This window comes from Anguilla rostrata, chromosome 17 (genome assembly GCF_018555375.3).
Source record: "Anguilla rostrata isolate EN2019 chromosome 17, ASM1855537v3, whole genome shotgun sequence".
Lineage (NCBI taxonomy): Eukaryota > Metazoa > Chordata > Actinopteri > Anguilliformes > Anguillidae > Anguilla > Anguilla rostrata.
In genome coordinates this window covers 4,242,109-4,267,568 of record NC_057949.1, presented here as the reverse complement: position 1 = coordinate 4,267,568, position 25,460 = coordinate 4,242,109, and the positions used below count along the sequence as shown (strand labels likewise).

The window sequence follows — 25,460 nt, the reverse complement described above, 5'->3', positions numbered from 1 at the left end:
CAGCTGTGACCCCGCAGGGGGGCCGCACGCTTGGGTTCGCGTCTCCTGAGGGGTAATACGGGAGGGATTAGCGGTCAGGGATTAGCAGCACTCATTGCTCGCGTGACCGCTGCCGTCCGTCTGGCTGTCTCTCAGGGCACGCGTATGATTGGGTCTCCTCCGCTCCCCCTCTGAGGCCTGTGTGGCCTGAGGCTGCGGTGCTGAACAGAAGCAGCGGGCTGGCAGTGCATGTTTCGGAGGGGAACCTCTCGAGCCGTCAGCAGGGTGCATATATACGGGACCGCTGGTACATAGTGTGTGAGGCCGATAATGTTGCACCAGCGGCAACAGGTGCAGCGTGATTAGCAAAGTGTGGAGTAAAGTACAGAGTAAAGTACAGAGTAAAGTAACGTGAAGCAAAATATTGACTCAAGTGTTTAGTAAAATGTGAGGTATGGAATAAGTAAGTATGGAATAAATGTGGCTTGATGTATGGAGTATTGATTAAAGTTAGGAGGAATGTAAAGTATGCAGTGAAGCATGTAGTAACGCATGAAGTAAAGTATAAAATGTGGAGTTAAGTGTGGAATGGAGTGTCACGTATTGAATAAATTGGTATTAAGTATCAAGAGCAAAGTGGCGTAAAGTACTCAGTATAAAGTATTACGCTGAATGAAGCGATATTTATTGAGACTAATGTGAATGCCACTTTGGCACCCCGCCCCCCCCCCCCCCCCCCATTGAGAAGCAGAGCTGAAAGGTGGCTGCTGGGGGTGGGAGCACAAAAACTTTTCTGAAAGGCAAAAACACAAGAGCAAATTACTTTTGGCTTTTTGCAATTGTTTTTCCACAAGAAAGACCAGCTCACACAAAGCAATGCAGCAATGCGACAATTATGCAAATCGCTGGCATTTCAATCCTTTCGAGCCACTGTGCACCACGTAGTCACGGAAATCCAAGGCAGTAATTAACCTTACCTGAATCTGCTAAGTGATTGTAATGCAAGGGCGTCAGGCAAGTGTTGAAGAATGGCAACAAAAAAAAAAGTAGGCAAAAAGAACTGGTCTTGACTCGTACTCCCAGCAAGATAATTAATCCAAATTGCCGGGCAAGAAGTGTTTCTAAAGGCCTTCCTGATTCTTTTTCTCAGCATGGCAGCAGACATGGTTTTTAATGGATGAAACTCTGTCGGTTTATTTCTGTAGTCTCTCCATAACACTGTCTGTAGGGGGTAAAGCTAAAAGTTGGAAAAGGTGGTTGCCTGTCAATCTTCCATCTGATGTCAGTCATTAAAAGGTCTTGCACAGGTTGGTCCTTGTCCAACTTTAGAAGACAATCAAATCATTAACTGTGAGAATCCATCATCTGGTAAAAAAATAAATAAATAAAAAACTAGGCAATCAAACCAGTTCAGTTTAATTATTGGTGCATCTTGTCTGTACAGCTCAGTGAGTGTACCATAAGGAAATATACCATACCATAAGACAGAGGTCTGCAGTCCTGGTCCTGGAGTCTGTTGGCTTCTGTTTTTAGCTTTTTAGAACATGTATGTATGGTCAGAACAATGACAAACACACAGCAATCATTTTTAGACTGCCACAAAATCAATTTCATAGGAAAAAACTTCCAAAGACAAATACATTGATTAACACATGCAGAAAGTCATTCTCAAAAGTGTTGAGCACTTAATTGCTTTACATGTTCAAGCATGTGATCAGCACCTGCTGTTGAATTATTAATGACTTGTTATGAAAAGCAACAACTGACTTTGAATGAAGTTCAAATGTTTATGAAAAAGCCATGCAATGCTAACAAGGAGCTTTGCTACACTAACTGTCTTAACCACCTCCCTAAATAAGGTATTTTTGCAAATGCAATGACCCTGGTGCTTTCTCACAGTCTGTGAGTATTATAGTAAATAGGAAATTACTCAAAAACCGATGATTAACAGATGTTGTGTCACAGTTCCGGCTGATGACCACCAGAGGTCGGCAGTCTCCCATTCATAATGCATTATTAGCTCTGCGCTGCATGTGTTGTGTCAATGGTTCTAGTATGTTCGCCTGTTTTTTTCCTTGTATTTAATTTCCCTATCTTTTGCGTGTTCTTTTTGTGGTCTTTGCTTTTATTTTTTGGTTTCCTAGCCGCTCAGTTCTGTATATCATGGTCTGAGTTTATTCCTTGTGTTTCTCTCCGTTATGTTATTTTGCCTTGTTTTAGTAAAGTCCTGGTTTATTGTACTTGTTTACTTAACTGGCCTCCTGAGTCATCTCTGCACTTGGGTCCTCAGTTTCTCAGTCGTGGCCGTGTACACATGCACAGTCATGTACACATGCACAGGTATACATGCACAGTCATGTACACATGCACAGGTACACATGCACAGTCATGTAAACATGCAAAGGTATACATTCACAGTCATGTACACATTCACAGGTACACATGCACAGGTATTGTGGCACCCCAAGCTCAACAATGACCAACAGATCAGTCTATCACACAATTTTAGTGCTCAAAATCAAGGTTGTTATTTATTAATAAAGGGCAGGGGTACGGGAAATATAGAAACTAAGGTCGCACTTCTTCTAGGGGATCACCTCTTCCATCAGGCTTCAGGGGCTGGCTCTGTGGCAACCAGCAAGAGAGAGCGAGAGCGAGAGCGAGAGAGACAAGGTGAGAGAGACAAAACAAAACAAACACCATAGAGGTGCCCGGCTTCCAACTTCGCCTAAGCAGTCCTTCTCCTTTTTTCACAGTCTGTAGTTGAGAACACAAGAACAGAAAGTTGCCTTGTAGTTCAGTCCCCTCATTCCTTCTCTTCACTCCTGAAGTCTCTGGCCTTTTTTAAACTCTCCTGCCTTGTTCTGTTAACGCAGCTCCGCTGCTCGTAGGGCGTGGTGGGGGGTGTGTCAAGGTGTGTCTACAGGTGTGGAGAGTTAATCCTGTCACTGACTGAATCAGGGGCCTCACCTGTGCTCTCCTTGTCTGACCGTCTCCCCCAGGGTCCTAATGCTCTCCAGGATTTCCCTTGGCTCTCCTCTACTACCTGGCCTAGAGGCCTTCTCCAGCGCTGTGCTCTTGTGCTGACTGTGGCTCCTCCAGTGGGACACCGAGTGTGGCTCGGGGTACCACAGTATACATGCACAGTCATGTACACATGCACAGGTACACATGCACAGCCATGTAGACATGCACATGTACACATTCACACAGCCATGAACACATGCACAGGTACACATGCACAGTAGCTCATGGGAGTGAAAACAGCCTGTATGGGTTCACAGACTGCCTCTGAAGCATGGCACTTTGGGAGAGGCCCTTACATTTACTTCCATAATAAAATACCCAGCATGCTCTATTTGTCCTCAGAAAACAACATGGCTGGATTATGGACCGGGCCAGTGGGGTCAGTGCCCCGGGGCCTCGGACTGCCAGGGGGCCTCCAGGCCTCCTCAGGCTGTGCGCGATGCGTGGCCCAAGACTTCCGAAAGAAGTTGAACGCCAGGGCCCTCAGTGCGCATAGCGCAAGCTGACCACTAGGCCCCTGGGTGCTTATAGCATGAGCTAACCATTAAGGCCCCCCAGACCCCTCAGCGCTTACAATGTGAGGGCCCCCAGACCCCTTGGCGTTTAAAATGTGAGCTCACACTACTCCCCCAGACCCCTCGCCTACATGTGAGGCCCAACCTCTGGTGTAAAACGTAAGCTGACCACTAGGGCCCCTGGGTCCCTCAGCACTTACAGTGTGAGGGCCCCTGGGCCCCTCAGCGCTTACAGTGTGAGGGCCCCCAGGCCCCTGGGGCTTAAAGCGTGATCTGTCCACTAGGGCCCCTGGGCCCCTCGGCACTTACAGTGTGAGGGTCCCTGGGCCCCTCCGCACTTAAAGCATGAGCTGACCACTATGGCCCCTGGGTGCTTACAGTGTGAGGCTCCTCTGTGCTTAAAGCATGAGCTGAACACTAGGGCCCCCGGGTCCCTGGGTGCTTACAGTGTGAGTTGACCACTAGGGCTCCCAGGCCCCTCGGTGCATACATTGAGCGTAACACCTGGGCCCCTTGGTACATACAGTGCATGCTTAAAACGAGAGCCTCTCGGAGTACAGTGCTGTACAACTGAGCCACTGGTTGGCACCAAGCAGTCAAAACCAGACTTCGTTTTTGAAGCTCACTTCTTAGTGTTCTTGAGAGACGTTGCTCACTCGCACCACTACGGTTGGCTCCAGTATAGGTGTTTTCATATCCGGTTTCCATGTAAGTCTATGGTACAAATGCGGTCAAAATACAAAGGCAATCATTTTTTCTCACAAGAACAAATAGTCACAATATGTGTCTTATGACTGTCCATGGGCCGATTTCATGATTTATTGTGTCATTTGGGCACTGTTATAATATTTGTCGTGAACCAATGAGGTACAGTTTGCTTCACTTCCTGATTACTGCAGAGGACTAAGCTACAGTAGGGGCTACAGTCTATGGTCACTGGGGTGGGAAGTGATGCCTCTTGGCCTTAACATAGCGGCTCCGACTCATCGTCCACGGTCCACCTGTGCGAAGTCAGAAAATGCAGGCATCCCATTTCGTAGTGATTTCATTATGGCATGTGCTATTTACACCAGCACTGATCGACCAAAAAATAATCCTCCTCTTAAGTTTTTTTGGTAGCCAAGTCATTTTTAATATTTCCTTTAGCCTACTTAAACAAATAATTAGTTGGCAGAAAGCGTAACGCTTATTTGCTATATTTGGTAGTCCAGTATGCTAAAACAGTACACAACAAAATAAATAATAGGCCTATAAAATGAACGATTTAACTGGGGTGGTCTTACTTTCCCAAGTTATGCAGTGCTCTTCTTGAACCTTGACATGTTGTGGGAGAGGAACACAAGCTTGTCCACGTTACTTGGGAGAAGTGAACTTTGGGTTTTGCTAACGATGAAGCCAGCCTTTGAGAACATTCTCTCCAATGGTGTGGATGGGGATACAGAGCACACGTTTTGGCAGCTTTGGATAGCGGTCCTCATTTTTTCTCCACCAGTTCAGTTGTCCTTCAAAATTTCGAAATGCCTCCATACTTTAGACTTCTTCCGAGACATGTTCTAGCTAGCTTATGGCCTACTAACCACTCCACCACAGGTTTCGGCTTCTCCCGCCAGTTCACCGCGCATGTTGTCACACGGAATTTTGTTAGCATGCACAGTTTACAAGAATATAAACACTAAATTTATAATTCCCTTTATTTTATTTATAATTCAATATTGTAATATAACCACTGTCCATTTTTGTAAGATTCTATAATGATGTATTCCGGAATTGCATTACACATTGACTGTCTAAAAAAAAAAGAAAAAATGACGATAGAATCGTAAACAACCCAGCTCCAGTGTGTGAATGGTACCGACCTATTAAATACCCACCTAAATGTTGGGTTTCAAGAGAACAATGGGCATTTCATTAACCCAAGTATTACCCACTAAATGTGATCTGAATGGGGCTTTAAAGTTACAATCTCGAAGATTTCTGTTTCGTTCTCTTTGGCGGTACCAATGGCGAAAAACAGTAATTGCCGGTGTGTTTTTGGACCTCACTTCCCAGAGATCCAACCGGATCCAACCAGTGTCGCCTGTGTGACGTCAGTCAGTTGGCACCTGGGACACGCCAACTATAACACTTACTATTTACTGAATCAAAAATGGTTGTTATAAGAGTAACGTTATGTACACACTCATTCATTGTCTAACATTAGGTTAACTTAAGCTGCCTTTACACTGCCGAGCTGGGTTAAAATGCTGTAGCAGACCTGGGTTAGAATCAGTGATGATCAATTTCCACAGACGTTCTTTATCCACCTTTTGCCCGGTATGAACATCTTTACAGTGCAGAGAAGAATTTGCGGGATTCGCTGCGGCTCGTACAATTATGTATCTCGTGCACACTAAACAGTCTTTCTCCTGAATGATTGTTGTGTGATATTTTTGAAACAACTGCCTTGCATAATGTTACCGCTGGTGTTTCTGGTTTTGCTAGCAAACTGTTCGAGAATAAAGCTGAGCTGTGTGTTAAATTAGCAATCAGAACAAGAATAATAAAACAACAACAAAGGAGATTTCATCAAAAAAGGGCAAGGCTGAAGGACCATATGAGGAAGCATAATAAAATAATAACGCTAATCCACACTGCTGTATTCTTTTATTTAGTTTTCTCCGGTTTGACATCTTTACACTGAAATCAGACCTGGCTCTGCTCCACCTATACCCCTGGTTAATGCTCTGTGTAAAGACGGCTTTATTCCGATCATTATAATATATTAATGAACTTGATGGCAACGTAAATAACGGTAACGTTAAGGCCAATTCAGATCAATGATTCGCAATGAATGTTGCAGAGAAAATTGCAGCGGTGTGAACTGGTTAGTTGCAGAGCGTCTGAAGCCGTTGCCTGGGGTCTCAAAAGACCCACCTTGTCAAATTGCCAAGTGCAGTTAGAACGTTTACAATCAGACGTCTTGGAATTTTGCAAGTTGCATCCAGTCTCGTTGTGATCTGAACTGACCTTCAGTTAGCTACATTGCAACAAGGTAGCATTGCATTCGAGAGACGTTTTGCGAGATCGGTACCAGTCGGTAGCATTAGCTAGCGTTTTTTTCTAATTGTTAGCTGACATTAAATTGTGTTAATTAACTGATGGGTGATGAAAAACGCGTCACTAACTATGCGCTGCTTGTGATTTTTTCCCGGGAATGTCGCCACAGACACACGGTTCTTTAAAGCCGGGCACCCACCGCACGCGTATCGACCGCGAGCGCACTACGCGCGTAACTGAAGCGTAGTTGAAGTACTGTTATTACAACGGCAGCGGGCGACGTCGTCTCCACCAGATGCGAACGCGTCGCGTACCGGCTGCGAAGCTCGCGCGACACAAGCGAACTTAAGCGTAGTTTTTCGCTTGTGTTCTATTTTTCTGCTTGCCGCGCGTCATGATGACCTGTTTATACACAGAAATATGCTCTAAAATGCTAGGTATACATGCTCTGATTTATATTGAATCCTTATATTAGGCTATTGGGGGTGTGTCCCTAGTTCCCTACCATATATTTTATAAGCAGCTAAAAAAACACAAGCCTTTTCGTTTTTGCATTGTCCTTGCAGAAAAAAAAAGCAAACTTAGTTTCGCTATCTTAGGCTATTTGGCCGAGGGGGTGGGGTAAATTTGAAAATACACCATAGAAAGACGTAGACTATTGAATGATGTAGAAGTGAATGCACCGAGCAGCGGTTTGTTAGCTCGAGTGTTGGAAGGTAGTTTTTAACCAACCATTGCTCAGCCTATTTGACTTTTCCGATGTCTTCGTTCGCCGTGCTTTCAAAAAGGGCTTGTTAATAAAAATCAGATAATCCACAGAGCTTTAAAAAATCAGATTTAGTGGTCTTGCCGATGAAAATGCACCTATTTTATAAATTAAGTTGTAAAGCAAGCCTTTATTGCACTTGTACTTCAAAGCTTCCGGTGTTCATGGCGTTGTGGTGTTCATATCCCTTCAAGATTAAAACTGTTACTGACTTTTTCATGATTAGCTGATTTTACTAAATCTGATCCTATAAATGTTTTGACGTGAATGGCAAGACAACACGGGAATTCCCAATGGTTGATTACGGATTATTTATTATTATTATGATCATTACATATTCTTCATGAAATTGGCACGCTTGTTAACCAAGCAAATAAATTAATACAGTTTGAGATTGATTGTCATGCAGGCTACGTTGCGATTTAAGTTTATGGTACTTCTTGAAAGCGTTTACTTTCTCACGTAGGCTATTTACGAGTTAACGAAATATTACCAAATTAACAAACTGAAAAAGGTCTCTCACCAAAGTATTCACTTAACCAATAATCAACAGTCGTGAACAAACGTGAAATACACGATGTAAAAGCCCACTGCAGACTGCGAGAGCTACTAGGAATATATAGCTTTTACGCAAGCCTTTGCGCGACACAAACGGAACCAGTGGAGACACCCTACGCGTCGCGCCGTGCTGCTTCGCCCTGCTGTTTACGCGACGCATACGCGACGCGTGGGTGGGTGCCTGGCGTTACTCTCGGTGTTGAAATTTTCGTGGGTGAAAGTAGTTTTGTACGGTGGCTCTGAGGTGCAAAAACAAAAACTTTCTGCCCTCAGGTGCGGATGCAACATACAAAAAAAGGAGCGGTCCTAAGGTGCAGATGCAAATTGACGCCATACTTATCGCTCCTCAAGCGACTCGGCGAGGGGTGACATGAAGACCTGAAGAACACAAGCTGGTCCTATTTTATTGAATAATGTAACTGAACATTTTCCTCGGAATGAGAGTCCTCGCTCCTCTTTGGGTCGTGCTGTGTGGCATTTTCGCGGCAAATGCGGGTAAGTTAAACTGAATTATGCGTAGCCTATTATTTGAAATAAATGCAGGTTATTACATTACATTTACATAACATTTATTTGACAGATGCTTTTATCCAAAGCGACGTACAAAAAGTGCATTTCATGGTCATAGACAACTACTAAACACAGGTTCAGTAATACATGCAGAAAGTTTTGTGTACATAATGTCAGGCAAAGTGAGGATTATGAGAACGGGGAGTTCGTTCCACCACTGGGGAGCTAGGGTGGAGAAGCTCTGTGATCCCTTTGGGCGCGTGGGAGGGGTTACAAGGCGCCCTGCTGCCGCAGAGCGGAGTGGTCGAGCAGGCACATAGGATTGAATCATGTCCTGCAAGTAGATGGGGGCTGTCCTGTTGGCTGCAGTGTAGGCAAGGGTCAGGGCTTTGAACCGGATCCTGGCAGCGACCGGTAGCCAGTGGAGTGATCGCAGCAGAGGAGTGACGTGGGAGAATTTGGGAAGGTTGTAGATGAGTCGGGCAGCGGCATTCTGAATCATCTGTAGTGGCTGTATGGCACAAGCTAGTACGCTTGCAAGGTTATTGTTACACGTCGTCGTATGAAATCGGAAAATTGCCGTCTTTTCTAATTGGAGTTCAAATGTTTTTTTTATTTACACAAATGGGATAACAAAAAATGGAATATAGTTTTAAGCAAAGCTTGTTGATTTAAAACATCGTGCCCAGAACAAAACTGAAAAAGTTCGACTGCTGATTGGTAGGGCACAGATCATGGATTATTATTATTATTATTATTATTATTATGTAAACACATTGGTAATAAAGAAATTACGTGGAATTCTGATTAGTATTAACAATAAATACATCAATTTATGAACAAGAATCTGGCAAAATGCTACAGCACAGCACACCAAATGCATACACTTTGCATTAAGTATTTTTACAACCATTTAGGACGTCGTTGTCATTCTGAATGTATAATGTTCAGAATGTGGGATTAGAGTGAGACAGAGATCCTGAGAGTGAGGAAAAGTGAGGAAGCTAACTATCTAGTCTATTGGTCATTAATGCAAGAATGTGGCAGCACAGGCAGATTAATTATGTTGTTTAATCCATCAAACTCACTTTCTGAATGAACGTCAGACCTTTTAGCCCATCAGAATATTGGAAGTGTAAACATTACTAATCAATCATTCTCAATAAAATGATCTTTTAATCTGTGAGAAATATAGCTGACTTGTGGCTGAACAGGATACTAACCACAGCATAGTGCTGTCGTTCTAAATTGTGAAAAAAAGTTGCTTCATTGCTTAAAAATATTTATGTAACTTTTAGTTGTGTAAATTATTTTGCCTGCTAGTGTAACCAAAGTCCTGTTTGATTTGGCCCTAGAGCTTGATGAGCTGGTTCGCTTCTTTATTTCACATGTGTGAACGAGAGGCTTTCGGTGAGTCATTTCTGAGCTTGCACGTCTGAGCTTGTTCATATGCAGGCAACTGGTTTAAAAGTGACTTTTTCGACAGAATGGGAAAACTGGTTCTCCTGGCACTGACGCATCCACGCTGCATCCTCCGGGAAAATTTTGACTATTTTATATATATATTGCGGAGAGAAAAGAATGTCGCATAATTCCTTTTTTTTGGAGGGGTGGGCATATAGATTTAGGATTGGGGGAATATAGGCGAATTGCATGGGGACAGTTTTGTCGTTTTCTGTATTTTTTGTGGAAAAAACGTGGGCTGTAAATATGGTGTCCTCACAGTGCACACCATGACAGGGCTTTTAATTAGTTTATTTAACGCCTGTCTGTCCGCTCTAAGTTTGCATCTTGTCAGAGTACGTATTTTATGTTCGTTAAACTGCATTTATTCGCATATCATATCTCTGATAGTGAAATCATCTTCTCCAAATGTCAGCAACGCCTCTTCTTTCTGAGGAAACTCCATAAACTCCAGGTTCACTGATCAGTTCTATTAGCTTTCTACAGGTGCTTCATTGAACCCATTATCACCTTCAACATAACAGCCTGGTTTGGTGCTTTGAGTAACATCCACCTTAATCCTTTCAACAAAATCATCAGAATGAGCAGCAAAATCATTGGACTGGACCTCGAATCACTAAGCAGCAGATGGGCTAAAATAAAAGGACTACAAATTGCCTTGGATACTACACACACACTACACAACCAATACAGCCACCTACCTTCAGGCTGCAGATACAGGTCACTCCCATTCAAGACTAAGCGGGCCATGTCAAGCTTTGTGCCTACTTCCATCAGACTCATTAATGCCTGAGCTAGCTTGGGTGCTTGACCTTATTTATTACTATTTTATTTATGGACATTTTTGTAAGCATACTTAACCCTATTGGTGGACATCTTAAACTGTTTTAAGCTGCACTTGTATGTTGTCTACTCTGTGTTTGTCATTTGTCCGGTTATGTGTTGTGTATGCACTGACGCTTTTACACAAATGAAGTTCCTAACGGATAAATAAAGTTATTTTGAATTGAATTTGAAAAAAGTGCATATAAAGGTGCATCCTTGTAGGAGGGCACTATAGATTAGGTATGCGGGGACGTCTTAGCCAGATTGCGATAGGGTCGCGAACGGCATGCGTATTTCTGTGAACAACGAACTGAGCGTAATTGTGTCCTTCGTTCGCTTCATGTGGATTTTATAATTAGTTATTGTAAGCAGCCTTTATGCCTTGTAGGCTCTAAGTTTCACTTGTCAGGCGTTGTGGTTTATATCCTTCAGTTAAACTGTTACGCTATCTTTTGCGATTAAATCATTTACTCAAATGATCATAAACGTCTTCTTCTGGAAACCAAAGCAGCGGGTCTTGACCTTGATTATGATTATATTTTATTATGGACTTTTTACATACTTAATATTGTTGGACTCTTAAACAAGTTTAACTGCACGTTGTTGTCTATTATGTGGTCATTTGCGTTATAGTGTTGGTAATGCTAAAGCGTTACTTTTCACAAATGAGTTACCTATACCAATAAACTGAAAAGTCTATTTTAATTGAAGTTGAAAAAGTGATATAAACGATGTAATCGCCTTGAGGATGCAAGCTACTATATAGACTTAGGTTTGAAAAAGAACATGTAGACACCTAGCCCCCCGCACTGCTTGATAGTTCATTTGTATCGTTGGTTGCTGTAAAGGTACTTATTAGTAACCGATGGCAGTGTGTAGGAATAATTCTGGACTAGATTCGTAGCCCTTAGTTTAGCACCGTGAAATCACTCCGTAAATGTAGTTTTTCAGGTTTTTGGTAATGACACACATCCTGGTGGTATGTAAGGGGAAATGTTATCTAATATACCTCTTGAAATCCTTTCTTGGATAAGTTTAAAAAGATTAATGTTTGTAGAAGTTTTCAATGAAGGCCAGTGGTTTACCTTAAAGAGCACCTTTCTGAGGAAGTGGCATTACAGTATTTAAGGATTGTCACTGAACAGGTTTAACACACATACACACTTCTTGGGTGTGGTTTTGGCAGGAATTTTGTTCATCTGCCATGGAAATTCTCAACATTATTTTTGTTTGTGGAGACACATGGGCATTTGTGTGTCTTTAGGAGGTTTTGCTATACCTTCCTGTCCTGCAGTTTCACATCTTTTTTGGGAACAGTCCTGTCCTTTCTGCTTTTGAATATGGCAGCCTGTACGTTTCCTGTTTTGGTGTTTGTGTGTATGTTCAATTCAGTTCAATTCAATTTTATTTGTATAGTCACAAGCTGTCATGAAGACACTTTACATAGTAGCGAGGCAAGTGACAGAGCAAAAAGAAAGTACATAAGGAAAAACTCCAAGTGGGGCCATCCAAAACACTCAATGGGAAGAAATCTTGAGATGAACCCAGCTATAGAGGGGGAGGCCATCCTCCACTGGCCAGCCTGGTGTGAAGTAGCAGTAGATTGGAATGTAGCAGAAACGCTATAAAAAGGGATCTGTCACAGCAAATAGAATGGGTTAAGCAGGTTTCAGTAGCTGTTACGACCTGTAACTCACCTGCGTTTAATAACCAGGTGTACGCTACCAGACGTGACACTAAGCTACCTCAGTATCAACGAAGACCCAGTTAAGCATAAAGTGATATGTAAAATGCGAGAAGGCGTTTATTTTACAGGAAAGCAGGGAGTAGATCTATTTGTGCTAAAGGAGATGTAAGCATATGTACAGGTATATCACAGGATGCAGGATCTCACCGGGCAGGTAGACGTAACCCAGCAAGATGATCCTCTGGCCTGAAGGTCCGTCCTCCGGTTCCTTATAGATGTTTAGAGTCAGAAACTGGGGTAATCACTACAATATGCACTCTCTATAACTAAAAAGCATCACAAAGGATACTATTAGTAACTTAACACGTTACTGAAGTGGTCGTTAACAAGATCCAGACAACAGACAACGTGGACCGTAGGCAGTAGGCAACTCCGAACTGTAGGCTAAGGTTAACCAAGACTAACTTAAAAAGATGCAGATCATAAATATATAGTCCGGCATCTTTTTAATATCGCCGCCCTGCGACGGTCCCGGAGTCCTCAGAACAGGCATCCATTGGCCTGGTTGCCAAGCGATGGTGTGCGTAGTCTCTCAGGCGTACCTTTGGATCTGCATTTCTGCGACAGGACCAGGATTTCCAAAATGTCAAGCTGGGTAAATTAATTTTATGAAAAATGTAGTCTGATGCTGTTTAGGTAAGCGTGTCTAATAAATGCTTTAATTTATTTTGTACTCGATTCTAATTGAAGGTGTGTTTGTTTCCACAGCCTCTCACTCTCTGAAGTACGTCTGCACTGCTGTCACTGGGGGTACTGACTCCCGGGAGTTCACCATCATGGGTTTGCTGGATGATGAGCCATTTGTGTACTATGACAGCAACATCAGTAAGATGATCCCCCAGACTGAGTGGATGGATAAATCAGTGGACGAGCAGTACTGGGACGAACAGACTCAGAAAGTGCTTGATGCACACCAGACATTCAAAGCCAATATCAGAATTGCAATGCAGCATTACAACTCAACCCAGGGTAAGCACAGACACACACACATTAAAATACACGTATGGATCATACATATTCCTGCTCACAAATTCACAGATTCACACACAGACACACATGCTCACACAGACGCACACACACAAAAACATGTGTATACACACATACTGACCCCGTAGCTTGATGTCTGAACGTATATTGTTGTATAAGGTAATTAGCCATGTAATCAGCGGGGTAATTCCCTCAGAGGTGGTCAGCTATCGGGAACTTTGCTTCTGTAACCAAACCTCGTAGGGGATTATGTCTTACGTATATCACTATTTACTTTTCTCTATTCTTATTTTCTTCTCATGTTAAAAACACCAGTTTCCATGTATTTTCCCCACAAAAGGAGAGTGGACAGCTCTCCTTTTTCGTGTACATTATTCAGATGGGTGGAATGCAAGGGGAGTTACAGTTAGAGATGGGATCGCGGCACAGGAAGTGCTATGGCTGAGGAATCAAACCCACAACCCTGCAGGAGGATGGGTATATCATTTGAAAGTCAGGCACCCTATGGAGTGCACCATACACCCCGTCCTGCTTTTTGGTTTTTCATCTGTAGAGTAGACTTTATATGGTCAAGGTATTGACTTTTGCTCTTTGTTCCATCTTTTCAATAAAAAAAATTATGACAAAATATACAGCTCCCTCTGTGCTCTCAGCATTTGCAATATGAAATAATTAAAGTCCTGAAGGATTATATAATTTCACAAACAGTCTCAATACTGTAGTATCAGTGGGATCAGAGCTTAATGCTGTAGTATCAGTGGGATCAGAGCTTAATGCTGTAGTCTCAGTGGGATCAGAGCTTAATGCTGTAGTCTCAGTGGGATCAGAGCTTAATGCTGTAGTCTCAGTGGGATCAGAGCTTAATGCTGTAGTCTCAGTGGGATCAGAGCTTAATGCTGTAGTCTCAGTGGGATCAGAGCTTAACGCTGTAGTCTCAGTGGGATCAGAGCTTAATGCTGTAGTCTCAGTGGGATCAGAGCTTAATGCTGTAGTCTCAGTGGGATCAGAGCTCTGTGAGTGAGTGTGCTGTAGGTGACTTGGAGAGAGAGAATGGGTGTGTGTGTGCGTGTGTGTGTGTGGGTGGGATGTGTGCTGTGACAGTGTGTGTGTGTGTGGGATGTGTGCAGTGACAGTGTGTATGTGTGTGGGATGTGTGCAGTGACAGTGTGTGTGTGTGTGGGATGTGTGCAGTGACAGTGTGTGTGTGTGTGTGTGGGATGTGTGCAGTGACAGTGTGTGTGTGTGTGTCGGATGTGTGCAGTGACCGTGTGTGTGTGTGGGATGTGTGCAGTGACCGTGTGTGTGTGTGTGGGATGTGTGCAGTGACAGTGTGTGTGTGGGATGTGTGGCATGTGTGCAGTGACAGTGTGTGTGTGGGTGGGATGTGTGCAGTGACAGTGTGTGTGTGTGTGGGATGTGTGCAGTGACCGTGTGTGTGTGTGTGTGGGATGTGTGCAGTGACCATGTGTGTGTGTGTGTGTGTGTGTGTGGGATGTGTGCAGTGACCGTGTGTTTTCTCTCCTCAGGTGTGCACCGTTTCCAGTATGGCTGTCAGCGGGATGATGACACCAGAGATCCAGGACAGATTGAACATTATGAATACCATGGGAAAGACGTTCCTACTGAAGACATGAAAAGCTGGCCTTTCATTACACCTGCACAGCAGCTGTTTATCAGTGCAGTGAAGTGGAATTTAGCTAAGCGTAAGAATGACACGCAGTACTTGACCCAGATCTGCGTTGAGGCACTGAAGAAGTACGTGAGCTACAGGATGATCGCCCTGGGGAGGACAGGTACAGCATCACTGAGAGCAGAGTTCTACTGCAGAACTCTCTCTCTCTCTCTCAATTTCAGTTCAATTAAATATGCTTCATTGGCAAGAAATGTGTACAGGAAATATTTTAAGGCATTATATATGTAACAAAAAATATTCAAAAGGCGGGGGCTGCGGTGCGTCGAGGGGCTGGTTGACTCAGGATTGCCGCATAGTTGAGCTGCTGCTCCTGGTGGGCTCTGGGCCTGTGGATGGGGAGCCTAGGGGGGGGTTGGGTTGATAATCTGTCTCCCATGAGATAGATTATCTCTTTTTCATATTTTGAAAGTGTTTACCTGTGTGAGAACTACAAGGGAAATGTGGTCATGTGGTTCCATTCCATTATATTCAATTCGATACTTTTGAAAGTGGCACCACCGCAAGATGGCTGCCACAGCCCGGAAATAGAATTATTGATGAGTCTGTCATGTATTTCCTATGAGAGTTGTAGATTCATCTGACTCGCTCTAGTGTGAATTATGTGCCAAAAGCTTATTTTGTGATAATCAATAGAAGCAGGCAGTAACATTTTCAATTTTTCCTGGATCAAAAGATTTTCTAGGCTGAACAGAATAGAAAAAAATATGACCAAATATAACTATTACATTACATTCATTTGGCAGACGCTTTTATCCAAAGCGACGTACAAAAGTGCGTATTCCAAATGCACTCACTGATCCCTGATTGGTTAAGAACAAAACTGATGAGATTTGTAACCACAGAGACAACCATAGCAGCTTCATCGTGTGACGGGGCCTATATGCACAGTGGCTTCATTTTCTTCTCAGACTGCATTTGCATAACTGTGGGTACAACTAAATAACTCGCTAACTACTAACAGTTATGAATTTCGCTAGCTTAGCTAGCTAGCAACTGCTAACTTGGTGTTTTTCCTTGTGGTTAATAATAAAAGTTTCAAATGCTTTGAAGTGAGTTATATTTCCAAAGACAGAACATCTAAAATTACGTGTTGTCAGACTATTTACTGTAGGCTAAGGGAGAACAGCATCTATAACCTGTTAGCTACATGGTAGTTTGCAAATTTCTTAGTCTAACTAGCTCTATAGCTGGATAATGATAGCTAACGATTATAAAGGCAATTTCAATTATGTCTTGTACATAATAATATTATTGGTTCATATCTCAGCTTAAGTGTTGTTACACTAAAGAATATGAAGATGAAATGTATTGTATTGATATAGCTAGGCAATTTAGTTGTGGGAGTAGCCTAGACTATAACCTACAGCAGGTTTGTTTGCTAGACTAAATCAGTTACACCATTGTTCACACAGCACTTCTGCCAACTAAACATTTAACAAGCTAAATACAGTTGAGGCCAAAAGTTTACATACACCTAGGCTAAAGACATTCAAGGAATGTCACACAGAAAGGCCCAGGCTGAATTCAAACCCAGGACCTTCTTGCTGTGAGGCGACAGTGCTACCCACTGCACCACTGTGAATCAGAAAACAAGCAAAAAAGTATTTGTAGAACAAACAGAACCATGTTACACTCATTTAACTATGGCAAATATTGTCACGTCAAATCCTGGTATTGTTCATTATACCAGGGCATAAGCTTGTCAATGCATTGAGGGAAACGCACCAGTACCATTGACCTGGAGAGCCGTGTGAGGACTTTACGCCTGCAGGCCGCACAGAGGCTTCTCTATCATGCCGATGTGAGCTGGAGGGAGACCGCCTGTGCTCTGCTGAGGAAGGCAGGGGGCTGGGGGCTGGACCGGCACCTTTTCTTAATGAACTTACAGGGGGCAAGAACTGCAGGCCTTCCAGACTTCTGTTCCTCTATGCTGAAGGCGTGGTCGGACGTTTTTATTATGCAACGGGGGGACCTTTGGGGGTGTCACCGCAAGTCTTGGCTGGCCTCAAGGGAAACTATGTAAGGGCTTATATGACGAAGCTGGCGCACTTGTGGAGCTTGGAGGACAATGGCTGGACAGACATGGCTGCCATTGCTGCACCGGTGGGGATGCGAGGTGGAGAGGATCCTAGTGGGAATAAGGGCAGCTTTATCCACGTCATCTGAAAAAGACGGTGCTGTGCTTGTGTTTCAGTGTATAAAGACCCCTGCTTTCCCACCCATCTGTGTGCAGGCAGCGGTGGGGGACTGGCAGGAGGAACAGGGGAAGCTTTTAACCTGCAGGATGCCCTTGCTGGGGGTTTTTAAGGCTGTGAGCAAGAGGGCATTGTACACTGTTTGTGTGAAGGTTCGGCACCTTCTTTCCCTGGGGGAGGTGAGGGCAGGTGTTTGGCAGGGTTTGGGACCAATTTTTATACCGGCTTTAAGGAATTGGACATTGCTGTATAAGACACCAGTACCAAAGTGGTCAGGAGACCTCCAGTGGAGGCTGATCCTTGGAGCCATAGCCACTAGTAGACACCTGGCACATGTAGACCATCCCCTAGGGGAGGGCTGCCCTTTCTGTGGGGAGGGGGAAATCTGCACCACCTGTTTGTGCAATGTAATCGTCTGTCATCATTGTTTGGTTTGTTAAGCGATCGTGTGGGAGGCTTGGGGTGATTTTTGACATGAGGGTCTTCATTCTAGGTCCGGGGTACAGTGCAAAACACAAGTTTCATTGTTTAATTTCCTATTTGGGCAAGCAAAGCTTGCAATTTGGATCACAAGGAGGAACAGGATAAAACAGTAACAGATCTATTGCAGGTTCTTAGGGTTTTTAGGGGGATGGTTTTACAACGTCTTCATATAGAGCACACATATTTTAGCTTGCATAGCAATGTAAGTAGTTTCCAGAAAATTTGGTGCGTAAATTAAGCTATTGGTGTGGTGGATGATAAAGGGGGCCACAATGTATGGTTCTAAGCAACAGTATGTAGGACTAGGTTCAAACTGGAATGGTTTTGTTTTTTACTCTGATTTTATTGTGTTTTTACTTATTTAATTTATTGATTTTACCTCTGTCTTACTGGTTGTCTGTTTTCTGAGGGTTTTATTGTATTGTATTGTTTTTATTGTGACTGCATTTGTTGATTTAAAAATCTTTTTTGGCTTCTTTGTCCCTTTTACAAACATTGCCATGGAATGAAGGTTACTGCTTATTTATTTGTTTCTGAAATTATATTTTGTGTGATGTTCAAATAAATCTCCCTCTATTCCCCCCCTCTCTCTCTCTCTCCCTCTCCCTTTCTCTCTTTCTCTCTCTCTCTCTCAGTTGCTCCTGAGGTCTCTCTGCTGCAGAAGGACCCCTCCTCTCCTGGTGTTACCTGTCATGTGACCGGATTTTACCCCTGTGACATCACCATAACCTGGCAGAGAAACGGAGAGGACCTGGATGTGGGCGTAGAGCCGGGGGAGACGGTGCCCAACGAGGACAGAACTTTCCAGACCACATCTAACCTGACTGTGAAGCCTGAGGACTGGAAGAGCCAGAATTACACCTGTACTGTACAGCACAAGAGCCTGAAACAGGACATCATTCTGCCTGTCAAAGAGGAGAACATCAACAGTGAGTGAGAGAGAGCAAGGGTAGGGAGAGAGTGAGAGAGAGAGAGGTTGGGGAGACAGAGGGAGGGAGAGAGAGACTGACTTAAGTTCTCTTTATTAATAATAAAAAACAGAAAAGATACCCCCAAATCCCCACTATTTACAAAAACAGAAAGGAAAAGGTAAAAATAAAAAGTTAAAATAAAAAAGACAAAACGGAAAACAAAAATAAAACACAATTATCAGTAAAACATTACAAATCATGTGTTCCATTCCACCTCAACACATTAAATCAGAACTTTCACCTTTGTCAAGTTTACAAATGCATGGTCCAACAAAAATCATCCACTGCCTCTCCTACTCTCTCTCTCTCTCTCTCTCTCTCTCTCTCTCTCTCTCACAGTTGCTCCTGAGGTCTCTCTGCTGCAGAAGGACTCCTCCTCTCCTGGTGTTACCTGTCATGTGACCGGATTTTACCCCCGTGACATCATGGTAACCTGGCAGAGAAACGGAGAGGACCTGGATGTAGAGCCGGGGGAGACGGTGCCCAACGAGGACGGAACTTTCCAGACCACATCTAACCTGACTGTGAAGCCTGAGGACTGGAAGAGCCAGAATTACACCTGTACTGTACAGCACAAGAGCCTGAAACAGGACATTGTTCTGCCTGTCAAAGAGGAGAACATCAAGAGGAACACAGATATCAAGAGTGAGTGAGCGAGTGTCCATCCCACGATTCAGGAATAGATGTAGAAATAATTTGTGCAGAAAATGTTTTGAGAGAGAGCCTCCCCCCCACACACCCCACCTCTAGGGACCCCTGGACCTGCTATATACGTCCTTACCCCCACCCCTGCTGACGCCACAAACAGGACAAACACACAGAGAGGTTTAGCCCGAACACATTTCGATTCTCTCTGCAGGACCTCTGACTCTCACTACACTATGTACTGTGAGCTGTATAATCACCACACTTACCGTTGATTAACACAAATAGTCAGGGATGGTTTAGACACAAGTTCATTATAGAAGATGTGAAATATGTAATGTATTAATCAAGAATTGCGTGTTTGTTGTATGTGTTTATGTGTGTGTGCATGTGTGTATGCGTGTACATGCGTGTGTGTGTGTGTGTGTGTGTATGTGTGTGTGTGTGTTTGTGTGTGTGTGTGTGTGTGTGTGTATGTGTGTATGCGTGTACATGCATGTGTGTGTGTGTGTTTAATGTGATTCCCCCTGACTGCAGCGCACAGTCCTGAAGGCAGGGGCGTCATCATCGGCTGTGTGGTGGGCGCTGTCATCTTCATCCTCGGTGTCATCATGTGCAGAAAGAGAAGCTCAGGTGAGAGTCACTGCCACACAGAGATACTGACACAGTGAGACTGAGTAACAGACACAAACCCACTGACACACCTTTACTCTGAGAGGCACCAGCGCAGTCACATAATAAAGCTGACACACTAATACATTTCACAGAGTTTAATAGTTTCACAGTTACAGTCAGACATGCTGTGTGTATGATTCTAACTCTGTGTGTCTCTGTTCCAGGCTATGGGCAGACCAGCAGTGAGTATATTTACTCCTATTCTTTACTCAGTGCTTATGAATGTCATTATAATCAAGTGTAAATGCTCAAGGTTCAGACTGTATTTACTCCTGATTACACGTCTTGATGTGTGTTGCAGTGTTGTGTGTGTGTGTGTGTGTGTGTGTGTGTGTGCGCGTGTGTGTGTGTGTGTGTTTTGGCTGAATGTTTGTATCTTAATCAGGTCTTGAATTCTGGGATAGTTTTTAATTGGCTGAAATGAATGTTGCGTGTGCGATATGAGCTGAGTGTGTGATATGAGCTAAGTGTGTGATATAAGCCTGAGTGTGTGATATGAGTCTGAGTGTGTGATATGAGCTGCGTGTGTGATATGTGCCACACTGTGCTCTGCTGAACTGGGGTTCTGACTGAGGTTCTCATTGCAGCCTCGAACTCAAACAACATGCAGCTGCAGCGTCGGATTCAGCAAACTCCTGACCAACCTGCAGCCACTGATACTAACCAACCTGCAGCCACTGATACTAACCAACCTGCAGCCACTGATACTAACCAACCTGCAGCCACTGATACTAACCAACCTGCAGCCACTGATACTAACCAACCTGCAGCCACTGACAGTGATTCAGGGAACACCAACCAACTTGCAGCCACTGACACTGTTTCAGGGAACCCCCCCCCCAACCTGCATCCCCTGACACTGATTCAGTGAACACCAGCCAACCTGCAGCCACTGACACTGTTTCAGGGAACCCCCCCAACCTGCATCCCCTGACACTGATTCAGTGAACACCAGCCAACCTGCAGCCACTGACACTGGTTCAGTGAACTCCAACCAACCTGCAGCCACTGACACTGATTCAGTGAACTCCAACCAACCTGCAGCCACTGACACTGATTCAGTGAACTCCAACCAACCTGCAGTCTCTACCTCACAGGCCTTTCCTGCAGCTATTGGAGTTCCGGCTCCACAAGGAGTCCTAGCTACAAAGAAGCAAATCAATGTGCCTTATGAACACAAAACTGGATCTTAGAAAAGAAAAACTTGATAGCTTTAAAAAAAAAAAAAAAGGCAGTCACGACTCAACCATGGCAAAATGTCTGGCCGAGGCTGGTCCTCATTGGGAATTGCATTAGTGTCCCTAAGCGATTAGCGGTAGTCGAACGGACATATCCTGCAGAGCAAGTCACACGAGGCAAGCGGCCTGTGACCAGGATCAAGCTGCGTGTCTTAGAACTGAAGAAAAGGGTGAACGGCTTCCCCCTTTCCACGACAACTCCTAAATATTTCACACTGGAAACCAGGAAGCATTCCAACAATGGAACCAATATCAAGGACTCAAGTAAGGCTATAACTCTGGGCATATAGCATGATTAGCGACAGACTGAATGTAACAACATTTATGATTGGATGTACATGATGGTGCTAACAGTTGTTGTTTTAATGATCAACAAACGTTTCATGTGGTGCCATTCTCATGTGGTTGGCTCTTAAGCGTTAGTTTTAATATATATCACACACAGAACAGATCTTGCATGTGATCTATTTTAATTACTAACTGGTCATAACATGGCTTGTTGATCTCGGGAAACACACACCAATAGTCATATGGTTATCCTTTATCCGTTTGGTATACAATGTGCCATTGTTTAGCCACTATTTTTATCTAGTTTCAAAAACATGTGTCTGTGGTACGCAACCCCACACGCAGGAGAACATACACACACATGCACACACAAGCACCCACACACACACGTGCACTCACATCGTTTGTTGTACCCTGTAGTAGTGAATTGTGCTTTGTGCCTTTCGGTACTTTGTGTTCACTCTACTACATTTACAAGGTTGGTATTGATATTACTCTTGTGTTGAATTGAGTCAGCCACTTGTAGTCAAAAGAACTTTGCAGATGAATATCTTCACCACTTAGGTGAATCATTTATATTAAATTGGTATTAGCTGAATGTATTATGATTTGTTTAAGATTAATTATTAATGTGTAATTTTCATAATAATAATTAATTGTGTATATTTAATTTATGAGCCTGATTATTACAGGCTGGAGGCACCTGTGAGGATATAGATGTTTATCTTCTACATTTTGGTGCCCCACTAAGAGAAGGGTATTTTTACTTCTATTTTGAGCTCGTGTGAGCTGTTGGGTATTGGGACGTTGTCCCTGGTATTGTATTTTTGTTTGTTCTTTCTAAGCTACGTCTCAGGATTTTCTTTTCGCGGAGTATTTTGTCACTCAGTGACAAAATATTTTTGAGACCAGTCTCAGGGTTTGGTATCAGAGCTTTGTCTCTGTATCACTGGTTCCTTTCTTTTCGCCCTGGTTTGTAAAGGGTTGTTTTTGGTTTCTTGAGCCAGTTTTGCGGCTGGACAGGTTTGTCCTTCGGGACTTGGCGGCTAACGCTTCCTGTAGCGTTAGCTTCTCGTACCCCGTTATTAGTCGCTTCTGGTTCTCCAAAACCCCCCATGTTTACAGGCCATGATTTGCACTTTTGATATGTCCCTTTGGATAAAAGCGTCTTATGTAATGTATGTAGGGGTGGAGCTCATTCAGTTTGTATACAGTTACAAATACAAATAGTGGCATTTCCCTCCACCCCTATTGCATATGTATGAAGAAGTTGATAAAGAATAAAATAAAAATGAAATTTGGCAGTGTCTTGTGTCTTTCTTGCTTCTTTAGGAACAGTGATGAGGTCCATCAGTCCAGCAGGTGTGTGCAATTCAATGTAATGATCACAGGTGGTTCCTCCATACCCAGTTATTGTAATTACTGAAGATTAATCAACAAGATTAAACACAAGCTCACTCTTATGCTCTGAAGAACTTCCCAGTGGGCATGAAATTGTATTTGGGGTTGTTTGCTAGTACTGTATTCAGTTAGCAAAACACTGGAATCAGCAGTCCTTTCACATATTGAGAACCATGTGTATAACCATCAAAAAGGAATCAACTTAATGACTATCACCAAAGCAAACAATGAACATCAAAGTACAGCACTGAAATCAAAACAAACGAAAACCCCAGCTCTGTTACCAGCCTGTGTTATATGTGTACATTCATATGAGATTACACACTTTTTTAATTAAGAAATGCCTTTTGTTTTAATAAAGGATTACAACAGTTCTTCCATCCAGTGAACTTGGAATTCACACTTGGGGGAAATGCCACTGAACTCGGCCTTCTGCTCAATCTTTGCCCAAATGTATGTGCTGCTCTCATAAATTGTGTCACCAGGGTTAGGGTTAGGGTAAACCCAGTTTCCCCCACTTCAGAGTAAGATAGTGGCATTTTCACACTCACTGAAACAACCTTCCATGTGCGGGAAAAAAAAATTAATGCTCTAAGGGAATCTTGCAATCAGGTTTTGCTTTTATGTGATGTATTTTTAGCTATTACAGCCTGTTACATCCCTCTACCCCAAATATGGGTGCTGTTTGCCAGTATGGTCGGTCTGTCTGTTTTAGGGAACTGCGCTCACCTGTGGGAAACCTATCCACGGAGCTCTGAGGTGACGTTTTCCCTATATAAGGACCGCGTCAGAAGGAGCCAGCTCTCAATCTCCGATTTCTCATTTTGCTTTACCCATGCTGGGGAGCACACGGGGTAGCTGGGCTGTGCTCCTAGTTTTATGTTGTAAGCTTTTTCCTGTCTGTAAATAAATATTAGTTCTCATACAAACCGGGAGTCAGCTTCTCTATGTTTACGGTGGTTGTTTGCAGCCGTTTGGAGTGTTTTTTACATCTCAATTAAATCAATGGGATATTCTTACACTGTCACCTATGAGCTTTGACCTATGACCTCTGACCTTCCTTATAATTACAGTGTCGATAATTCCAATAAAATCTCTTGGACAGAAAGGCATAGAATAGAATAGAATAGAATAGAATAGAGAGATAAAGAGGAAAGGAAAAGATATGAAGTGAGGATGGCGGAAAGAGGAACCTGGAATAAGCTGTCCAATGACTCAGCAATGATGGCTGGTTTTCCTTAATCCCAAAAAGGGAGGACATACAGTGAGCTGTCAATCACAGGCATTGAACCAATGAAAAGCTGCCTCAGGGTAGCTCCACCTTTCACGGGGCCTCATTTTCTTGTCACTGCACTCCCTCTTCTGTTCAGTTGTCCCCTTTCTCCCCCCCCCCCCCCCCCGCCCCCCCCCCCCCCCCACACTCTAAATATGTGCATTTGGTCAGTCTTTGAACTGTCAAGCTCATGAAGCTGACAGCATCCACTGGTGTTCAAGAACAAATTGATAGAGGTGAATCCAACATGATGGACTACCTCTTTTATGTCATACATACTTCAAGAAGTAACAACTTCTTACAACTACATCTGGGATTTAAGTGTCCAGTTATAACTAAAAGTCTGAATGTGGTCAATTGTTATCTGCTTTTTGACTACAAGGAGGCGTACATTCAATAATACTCAGAGACTTTGGTAAGATTAAAATGAGTTTAATCAAAAATATCCTCATTAGACAGGAAGACTTAAATTATCATAAACGCATTAATCATTGAAAGTTACCAGTTGCATTACATGAGAAATATGGAGGAATATTTCAGACAAAATTAAATAAATAAATTAGGGCTAAGTTAACGCGATAATAACGCAAATTCGATTTAACGCCACTCATTTTTTTAACGCACGTTAACGCACATTCTGCTATGATGAACGTTTGTAGGGTGGCTCTGAAGTGCAAAACACAAAAACAAAAAGAAAACGCAAAAACAAAAACTTTCGGCCCCGAGGTGCAGATGCAACATACAAAAACAAAAAGGAGTGGTCCTGAGGTGCAGATGCAACATACAAAAACAAAAACGTGCAGCCCTGAAGTGCAAAACACAAATACAAAAAGAAAATGCAAAAACAAAAAGGAGCAGCCCTGAGGTGCAAAACACAAATACAAAAAGAAAATGCAAATACAAAAAGGAGCAGCCCTGAGGTGCAAAACACAAACATACAAAAACTAGCAGCTCTGAGGTGCAGATGCAACAATACAAAAACAAAAACTAGTAGCCCTGTTGCACTTTGGGGCTACTAATTTTTGTTTTTGTATGTACTAGTTTTTATTAGTTATTATTAGAGTGTTGAGTCTGCATTTCTCCTCCAAAACACTTGGTGTCACCACCTGTTTTTTTTTTTACACCACAGACTACAGCTAAGCTTGCACTGAGCATGGTTGGAGGAGACCTTTCATACGCGGGCA

The 25,460-nt window shown here is 43.2% G+C and overlaps 1 protein-coding gene and 1 long non-coding RNA gene across 3 annotated transcripts; one reads left to right on the top strand and one right to left on the bottom strand.

Annotated features, from left to right (window-relative positions):
- Window positions 1-8,184: 8,184 nt before the first annotated feature.
- On the top strand, window positions 8,185-20,506 carry LOC135243309 (patr class I histocompatibility antigen, B-1 alpha chain-like). 2 transcript variants are annotated; one of them, XM_064315042.1, is made up of 7 exons: window positions 8,189-8,376; window positions 13,136-13,396; window positions 14,941-15,207; window positions 18,421-18,714; window positions 19,096-19,401; window positions 19,939-20,034; window positions 20,241-20,502. In XM_064315042.1, exons 1-7 carry the CDS (start codon window positions 8,319-8,321, stop codon window positions 20,318-20,320), a joined length of 1,362 nt encoding a protein of 453 aa, XP_064171112.1. In that variant the 5' UTR covers window positions 8,189-8,318; the 3' UTR covers window positions 20,321-20,502. The 2 variants fall into 2 exon arrangements, with proteins under 2 accessions (XP_064171113.1, XP_064171112.1); XM_064315043.1 differs by lacking the exon at window positions 18,421-18,714 and having other exon boundaries at window positions 8,185-8,376; window positions 20,241-20,506.
- Window positions 20,507-20,661: 155 nt separating this feature from the next.
- Window positions 20,662-21,130, bottom strand: LOC135243310 (uncharacterized). Its single transcript, XR_010326599.1, has 3 exons — window positions 20,998-21,130; window positions 20,841-20,959; window positions 20,662-20,744 (listed from the first exon to the last, which is right to left on the bottom strand). It is a non-coding gene; the product is annotated as an uncharacterized LOC135243310 (long non-coding RNA).
- Between the last annotated feature and the right edge of the window lie 4,330 nt (window positions 21,131-25,460).